Source organism: Quercus lobata, chromosome 5, assembly GCF_001633185.2.
Source record: "Quercus lobata isolate SW786 chromosome 5, ValleyOak3.0 Primary Assembly, whole genome shotgun sequence".
Taxonomy (NCBI): Eukaryota; Viridiplantae; Streptophyta; class Magnoliopsida; order Fagales; family Fagaceae; genus Quercus; species Quercus lobata.
This window is the reverse complement of record NC_044908.1, coordinates 17,073,915-17,083,198: the sequence shown is the minus strand read 5'-3', so window position 1 is coordinate 17,083,198 and position 9,284 is coordinate 17,073,915. Positions and strand designations below refer to the sequence as shown.

At 33.4% G+C, this 9,284-nt stretch overlaps 1 protein-coding gene across 1 annotated transcript; it reads left to right on the top strand.

The window, feature by feature from the left end:
• The first annotated feature begins 5,322 nt into the window (after nucleotides 1–5,322).
• LOC115990079 lies at nucleotides 5,323–7,963 on the top strand. Its single transcript, XM_031113942.1, has 3 exons — nucleotides 5,323–7,424; nucleotides 7,539–7,610; nucleotides 7,772–7,963. Exons 1-3 carry the CDS (start codon nucleotides 5,376–5,378, stop codon nucleotides 7,961–7,963), a joined length of 2,313 nt encoding a protein of 770 aa, XP_030969802.1. The 5' UTR covers nucleotides 5,323–5,375.
• Nucleotides 7,964–9,284: the final 1,321 nt, after the last annotated feature.

Sequence of the window (9,284 nt, the reverse complement as noted above, 5' to 3'; positions counted from 1 at the left end):
GGAATTTTCCCATCACTAGATTTACTTTTTGTAGCAAATTGGATAAAATCGTACGTACTCTCTTGAGAACCTTTTTTTATTCATCTAACTCTTTGTTCATTTGAATGTACAGTAAATTAAATTAAATCTACAACATGCCATTGTAAAAATAAAACATAACTATCATTGCAATTTTCATTCTCACTTTCTTTTACTTCATAGGAAGATGACCCTTTCCTATTAAGCGTAATGATATATTACATCATGTCATAGTGGACAAGCATTATACTGCATCTAAGCCACCCCCTTGCTCCAATTCAAACAACCCCACAACTATATCTCAAATCAAACAAAAGGATTCATTATTATGATATAGTACAACGTACACATCAAGCAACAAATGATCAAAAAACCAAGAAACACTCCCAATATTAAAATTAACCACCCTTATACTCTCATCTCCATGCATACCACTTGCTTGTTCCAATTCAGACAACCACCCATGTTCATCATACAATATATATCACAAAGTATTTGTAATCATACTATTACGTTTAAGATCCAATTTATTTATTTTTTTTTCTTTTTGGGACAAACCCTAGTAAACACTTACTTGATTGAAGGAGCTAACAGTTAAGCTTGTCAATTAGTTTCCTCCTGCAATGCCAATATAGAACACAAGAATCACGAATCTTTATAATATCTGGATTAGATTCAAGTACTTCAAAGATATATATATATATATATATATATATATAGTTAAAGTATAAAAACATGAAACAAAAGGGAAAGACTCTTATCACCTTCTCCAATCCCAAAATCAATATCATGCTAATTCTCAAGGAAGAAAAAAAGAATAAAATAAGGGGGGAAATCTGAGAATATATAACAAGTTTTGCCCTTCAAAGATGAATATTATTCCAGACCCCGAATGGACAGTACATAAAAGATAGATCCAATGGCACTACTAATACGCATGACAACTATAAACTTCAAAAAAATTCGCACATAATAGATAGATCCAATACATCTAACAATGATGTGTACATGCAATGATGTATAGAATAAAGGCAGAAAAGATTTTATACAGTATTGTTGCCTCTATTTGGATCCTCTGCCACTATGAAAAAATAAATGTAAGTATTGTTGTTGCAACAAAAATGAGAGCAAGTGAGAACAAATTGGTCACTGACTCACAGTTTTTATTTATTTATTTTATTTCATCTGAGTATAGATATATGATTCAATGAATCAAATGCCGATATGTAAAATTACCAAATTTATTCAGAACTAGCGGGATCCAATTGAAATCAAATCATTTTTTTTTTTTAATATATATATATAAGTAATGAGAAAATTTTATTAGAATATCAAAAAAAGTGTTGCCCAAGTATGCAGGAAGTATATAGTAGGAACAAGAAACAATCAAACACAGAAACTACAAGCATCCATCAAAGAAAAATTCAAAAAAATAGAATGGCTGCCTATACAGACAACCAATCCAATAAGATTTTGAAGACAAAGAGTTTAAGATCAGAAATTGACCTTTCAGAATCCTCAAAATGAAAATACCACAAATCTAATAGAAATAAAGTGATCTTGCTACTTTGATCAATTCAGTTAAGGTGCAACTGAGGAAAAAAATGCAACTGCATAACATGACATGACTATATGGTGAAATGACTCCCCTAAATGTTGAGTAGCTTTATGCCCAAATCTAATCTCTATTGATTTTAAAGTTGGATGTGGAAAGTAATTTCATTTGGTTCCAATAGTCAATCTACATTAACAAGCAATTGAAAATTAAGAGAAAATGGAAAATTAACATATATAGCAAAATTTATTAAACAGGGAATTAAATGAAATATTTTGCTTGAAAAACAGTATAGATCACGACCATTAGCAGAGAGTTTTGATCCTTATGATGATTCCCTTCAAGTTGCCTAATTTCACGCGATTCCATCACTAGCTCCGATGATTTTAACTAGTTATGTTATTTCAAAATTATTGTTGTTTGATTTTTGGGTGAATTGCAAATTACAGCTTAAAGTTTGGAGATGATTGGATTTTATACTATGAAATTTCAGGATTTAGATTTTACCCCTGACGTTTGGGAGTATTTTGATTTTACACCTTAAAAATTGAAAATTTGGATTTTACCCCTGATGTTTGGGAGTATTTGGATTTTACACTCTCACGTTTCAGAATTTAGATTTTAGCTCCTATATTTTAGGGGTATTTGGATTTTACACCCTCACATTTTAGAATTTGGATTTTACCCTCAAAATTATGAAACTTTAGGGTGTAAAATTCCAAACACTCACTGTTAAGATTGAATTCAATGGTTCTTGTGTCTAGCTGTATTCGAGGTCAGCTGGGCCTCCAAGAATTGGGGGAGAGAAAGAAAAAGAGAGGAAAAGGGAACTGAATTGGAACTATACTTTCTCGATTGATTTCCCCTTTACAATAGCCTCTTCCCTTTATACATCTCCTCCAGCTGTCAATTAACAACTAACAAACACCCTAACTAACTCCAACTGACACCAGCTGTCCTGTCTCTACACTAAACTACCCGTGTATACTCATGACACCGCAATCTGATATAAGCAGTGATACTCCAATACATGTACTATACAATACAATCATGCACTACCAGACCATACTACAAAACAACAGATCATGCTACAATACAAGCATACACTTCAATACAAAATCATGCCTAAAACTCACAAACTTTAGGACGGAAAAATCCAAATTCTGAAATGTCAAGATGTAAATTCAAAAATCCCAAATTTTAAAGGGTTAAATCCAAATTTTGAAATTTCAGGACATAAAGTCCAATTACCCCTAAACTTTAGGAGTGAAATTTGCAATTTGTAATTTATCTTTGATTTTTTTATGATCTCTGTATTTAAGGAAAGTGTTTGTTGTCTCACAAACAAAACCAATCAACCAAAAAAGAATTGCATAAAAAGCAAATGACAGTAAATGCCAATTGATGTTATGCCTATGGACATAAGTAGATAACTATTGTTAACCAAAAAAAAAAAAAACAACAACCAAGAATGTACAGTAAAATATATATATAAGATAGACTTCTACTACAGAGCAAAGCAGTAGGGAATTGACTTTTGCAGCCAAACCCGAAAAAGTTCTGAGAAGTAAAAACAAAGTAAAAAAATCGAAGACTTGCCTTTGCTGACCAAAAATTAAGCCACGCAATGCTGATGTGGCAAGCCACTGACAGAGGTGGGCGACTGCGGTGGTTGTCGGAGGTGGGTGTTCAAAATTGATCAAACTTGGGAAGAGGAACTTTCGGGGGAGTGTTTTTATATGGATTGATCCAAATCCCACAAGGATAGGCAAATTTTAGTGGGAGAGTTTTGGAATTGTGGCGGGAGTCTGCCAAAAATATATAATTTTTTAATTTATTTTTAGAAGATTAAAAACCTTTCTTTTCTTAGATAATCTTTTTTTTTTTAAAAAAAAAAACTCATTTTTAATTAAGTTTTTTTTTTTTTTTTTTTTTAAATTTTACATTCTCACATTTCAAAACATCCTCATTCCTATAAAAGAAATCCTCATATTAAATTATTTATTTTACACTATATGTCTTTAATATATTAATTTTTTAAATTATTTTTCTTTTTTCACACATAACAATTACCATATATTCTCTTACTTCATAATTGAAAAAAAAAAAAAAAAAAAAAAAAAGAGAACGGATACAATATGAATCATTCTATCCAAAAAAAAAATATATATATATATATATATCTTTTAAATTTACATGATCACTGTAACAAATTTATAAATTTACATAATTAAGCCCTTATTGAGGTAAGTCATTTTTAAGCAAAAATTTGTAAATTTTACGTATTTTCTATTATACACTCATAGCCTCAAAGGCCCACTAATGCAAGTGCTCATAGCAATGTTTTTTAAGACGCGTTTATAAGATCACTTCAAAATTTAAATAAATCAACAGCATTCATCATAATAACTACTACAATAAAGTATAAATTTATTTTAGTAACATTTTCTAAAATCATTGCAATATCACTATATATTAAATTCTTATTAAAAATATAATATAATTTAAACTATAATTTTCATATATATGTTAATTTGTTGTAACATTTTTATCAACTTCTCTCTCCTAGATTTAAGGGATGATAGACTTTATTAATGAGCACTAAATACAAGTCACTCTTGTTAAGGAGGCAGAGAGAGATTGAGAGGAAAAATGGTGATTGTTAAGTTATGGTTTTTCACATAACATTTATATTAGCTTTATTCCATAACAAAAAGTGTTGTAATTGCATTAATTTATTCCCTTGTATTTTGTGGGATTTATGATATTCACAACAAAGACATCTAAGATTCAACTTTCCCCTCTTCCAACTCTTGAATTATATTTTAAAAAACTCATAAAAAATAATAAGACCTATACCCCAAAATACTCAAAATCAACCTAAAAGGCTAAAACACCCTAAGTTAATTAAATCTACATACCGAAAACCAAAAACAAATACATAATTCTTAGGCAACAACCTCTCAAATGCCAAAATAACCATATCAATTAAAAAAAATTGAGCTTCTTAAATGCAAAAAAAAAAAAAAAAAAATGTTAAGATCACAACTTGCCCACGTGGCAAGCTGTGAGTGGTAGGGTAAGAGTAATAGGTCTATGTGGTTCCACAACTTTACTACTTAAAACTAGATATGTAAACAAGTTGTGTCAAAAGTTGTGGTATTAGCATTACTAAAAAATAAAACCCATATCAAGAATGTTGGTTTGACATCACATATTTTTCTTCTCATCCCTCTTTCTCAAAGTTATTTATTTTTATTATTATTATTATTATTTTGAAATGTACCAATAGATTAAGTTAGGATTTAGTTAGTATTTTTGAAACTATATAGTTTAATGTACTAGCTATTTATATGAATATCCTTAAATTTTCGTTGAAATTGACCATCTTTAAAACAAAAAATATAAAAGTTAAACTAAACATATTGCATTAGTTTATTCCTCTATTTGGCTTTTGTGGTTTCAATTAACTTATTTGATAAAGTATCAATAAAATCAACAAGCTATCTTTTCTCTCAAAAAAAAAACTTATTTTATAAAGTCTCTCATTAAATAAAGATCTAAAGTTCGATTAGTCTGAAGGTAAAAAGTAATAATCAGATACAGTAGATTGAAACTATTTCTTATCAAAAAAAAAAAAAAAAACAACCTCGTTGAGACTGGTTAAAATCCTTTTTTCCGCATTTGGGCCTTTGCTCTTCGTGTCATATATATAGATTCGGCTCACCCACTTTAACTTCCTTCGTAAAACCAATTAGCTAGATTCAAACCACTCTTCCCCTATTCTCGATTTCCCTCCAAAATGAAGATCAAGAAGAAACGCAATGCACGTGCACCTCCATCACTCTCCGATGTTGATGATCAATCCCCCACCATCACCAAAGAAGTGGAAGACGCCATGAAAGAAAACCAAAATGGGAACTACACCAAAGCCTTGACTCTTGTCGAGGCCACTCTGTCCCAACACCCAAGCTCCGCTCTTGCTCTCGCTGCCCTCAGCTTCTGTCACTTAAAATTCGTGTTTTCTGCCGAACACTCCACCACTCCCGTTTCATCTGACGACGGTCTCCTCCAACTCGCCGAAACTTTCAATCACGTCAAAGAAGCGGTGGACTTATCCAAGCGAGCCGTGCACTTGTGCCCCAACTCCCTCGCCTGCTGGTTCTTCCATGTCAACGCACTCTTCAAGTTAACTGAATATGACGCCAATGCCGGCCATGAACCTGTGATAGAAGCTTGCGATGCTGGTTTAGCCATCGAATTTGCCCCAGAAGATTTGGCCACAGAGCCCCGAATTGAAGAATTCAGAACGTGTCTCAGACTCATCAAACTACAAAGCAAGTATCTCATAGACACTAAATACTTGGAAAATTTAAAGAATGAGATTCAAGAACTACAAGAACGAAAGGAAGAGATCGAAGAGAGAGCTATAACAGCGAATAAGAACTTCGAAACGCTAGAATTGATGCCTTTGCCAGAAAGCAAAAGAAAGATCAAGAACCTCAAGAAAGTAGTCGTGTTGGATGTCGATACGGTGGAGAGACGAGTCAAGACTTTCTGGAATGACACGATGACTATGGAGCAAAAGAAGGATTTGTTGAGGATTCAAATCGAAGACCTTAAACTCAATTTTGCTAAGAACAAAATGGCCATGGAGGTGATGAAACAGGCGGTGGAGTACGCGACGGGGGCGAAGAATTGGAAGTTTTCATGTAACGCAGAGTGTTGTTGGTGCGGAGAGAGGTTTTTCGATGCCAAATTGACTGGGGAGCATATGAATAGTGTGCATTTAGGGACTTTTTCCGATGAGTTAGATTCAGTCCGTCCAGAATTTTTATTGGATTCACTCTGGGACACTGTTCAATCAGGAAAATGGAAACCCGTGAACGTGGTCGAAGCTAAGAAAATGTTGGAAGATCTGTCAAGAAACGAGGGTGGAGATAAAGATTTCATGAAAAAAAAGTGGCCTTATTGTGAAGATATCCGGCGTGAAGAGATCATTATCGAAGTTCGAATAAAGTTACGCCTGTTACTTATTTATAAATGTTTTTGTTCTAGTCATCTTTCAGCGTTGATGAACTTGATATTGGAAATGCTGAAGAAGCGAGTCCCGGAACAGCTGCTTATGAAATATGGGATAGACCACACCCTGCTCTCAGTGTGCTTTCTTGACATCTCTGAGCTTAATCTTGTGTTAGAGTTCTTGGATGATCTTGCTAATATTTGCGGGTTACGGAGGCTCATCTTGAGTCTTGAGATGGAGAAGGCTATAGGTGAGCATAGTGTTGCTAATAATGAGAAGATTGTTTTCAATGAGGACTTCTCTTGTGTAGTTTTCGACAAGAGAATGTTGCGTGGAGAGCTTATGGTGCCAAATGATGGAGCTGCTGTTACTTCTAGCGCTGATGATGAAATCGAATTAAATGATGATGAATATAAAGATGATATTTTGGATTGGTTATTGAAGGGAGGTACTAATATTGGGGAGCAATTAAAGCAGTGGACAAATTTGAGAGAAGCTAGTAGAAGTCAAGGGAAAGAGCTTTTCAAGATCTATGAGGCTGAATTTCACCGGTTGCTGAACATTTGTGAGAAAAAAGTACAATATTTGAGAGACATTAAGGTATGGCAGAATTTGGAGAGTATATGTGTTAAAGAAGATAAGAGAAGAGAAGAGTTTGGGTACGAACCATTGAGCTACAAGTATCTCTTGTCAAATCAGAGACAGATTGCAAGCACAAATGGTAATATTTTCGAGTTGGATATCTTATGGAATATTTTGAGAGAAGATCATGTGGACAATGAAATAAAATTGTGGATTGAGAAGCAGATTGATGAGATGGCTGCAAAGGTATGATATAGCCAAATTTATGAACCTGTCAAATTTTCCTAGCTGTGTGTGATATTAAAGATGATGCTTGATGAACTTCTATAGGATTGAATCTTAGCATGTTTGTTGTTGCAGCTTTACAAATTGGATGCTATAATCAGGACAGCTACTATTATTATGGATCAGACAGGGAGGAAAATTAATGCGGTAACTAATTATGACTACCGATCAATTTTGGTGCCCCTGCTGAAGTCATTCATGCGGGTTTGTGTTGGATTCTCCTTGATGTTTTGTTGAAGGTTTTCATATAGTTACCTTCTTACCCGTCTATGATTTGATGTTTTCGGTGTACTATTCCCCTTTTATAGGCACAACTGGAAGAACTGGCCAACAAAGATGCAGAAAAGAAGTATGAGGCTGTAGAAGAAGCACTGTTATCAGAATTTGAAGATCTTGATAAAAAGAAAAAGACTGACAGAGGAGGTGGTAATGCAAGACAAGGACAGGGAAATTCCAAGGAAAAAAATAAGAAAAGGGATAAAATAAAGTCAAAGAAATAAAAGGTCTTGTATTCTGATCATTGTTCTGTTTTCTTTTTATGGTAGTTACTGTTGTCTAAAGCTACACATTTATAAATTCACCAGAAAAAATGAAGACGGGCATGAACTAAAAGTGGGAAAATAAGAGCATCTAACATGTTAAATATTAGCATAAGATGGCAGAATTTGGACAAATTTACTTGAATTAGATGCTAAAGACTTAAGATATGGAGGAGCTAGAGATCATTAAAGGTGAAACAAAACTGGAAGATAGATTAAATGAAATGGGTATTTCAAAGGTAGCCAAGTTAGGAAAATGTGGATCAAATTTACTAGAATAATAGTTTTTAAGGTTCCGGACTCTGAAAGAATAATAAATTGGTCAATCTAATACGTATGATGTACAACAGATATTGAACACTCGCACTTACTGAAACAGATTATCACAGCAGCTAGTTAATTGGATATAAACTTTGCATTTTCTCAGAAAGAAAGAAAGATATAAGATCTGCAGAGTGGTCCCAGTTTCCACAATATATAGAAAATCTATCATGGAAAATAATGTCCCAAAAATACACAATTTGCTTATTGTAGGCAACTGGAGGTAACAAGGAGCAGCAGGAAAATGTTTAGCAAAAATAAGTCTCAGGGTTAAATAAGGCTCAATGTGTTTTCACCTGTGCTGTGCTTCAGTTCCCTCCATGAAGCACATGGCGGAGATATTCTTCCTAATCTTGAGATTGTTGGTCCTGTAGCCGTTGATGAATTGGGGCAAGACAAATGGAAACTTTTGCCTGTGGAGTGTGGAGGAGAAAGATCAAAGAATGCTTGATGAGTATTTGGAGTACCAGAGGCAGATTGAGAATCATGAGAACAAACAAACCCCTCGGCATTTGTATACTTTCAAACATTCAATGCAAATGCAGTAATCAAAACTGGAAAATGATCCTCATTTTAATAGATTCATTTCATGTTTTAGATTAGATATTAGAAAAGCTAATGGTATATACTTCCGTGTCAGAGCTCTCAATTTGCATTCCCAGAGAAGATCATTTGGTTTGGAAATTTGATGTTATTCTTTGTACTATGTACGCTGATAATTGCATTTAACCAAAATCTAGGTGGAAGTGTTTTTTTTTTTTTCATCAAGCACATTGTTTGCACAGGCCATGATTATATTTTGTAAATAAGTTACAGGTAGTCTAATATTTAAAATTTTCACTTAAGAAAGTTTGAGATTTTAAGTGATCAAAATTTATATCTGAAACTTTTAGTAGGCACTGATGCCATCTTCTCTTTTTTCTCAACATGCTTACTGTCGTAATCCTCGCTTGATCAAGCT

What these genes read in the sequence shown, in the direction of transcription:
- LOC115990079 (XM_031113942.1), top strand. Translation starts at nt 5,376, where the DNA reads ATGAAGATCAAGAAGAAACGCAATGCACGTGCACCTCCATCACTCTCC. An exon ending in TTGATGAGATGGCTGCAAAG is followed by an intron (nt 7,425 to 7,538) that starts GTATGATATAGC and finishes TTGTTGTTGCAG; the next exon opens with CTTTACAAATTGGATGCTAT. An exon ending in CAGGGAGGAAAATTAATGCG is followed by an intron (nt 7,611 to 7,771) that starts GTAACTAATTAT and finishes CCCCTTTTATAG; the next exon opens with GCACAACTGGAAGAACTGGC.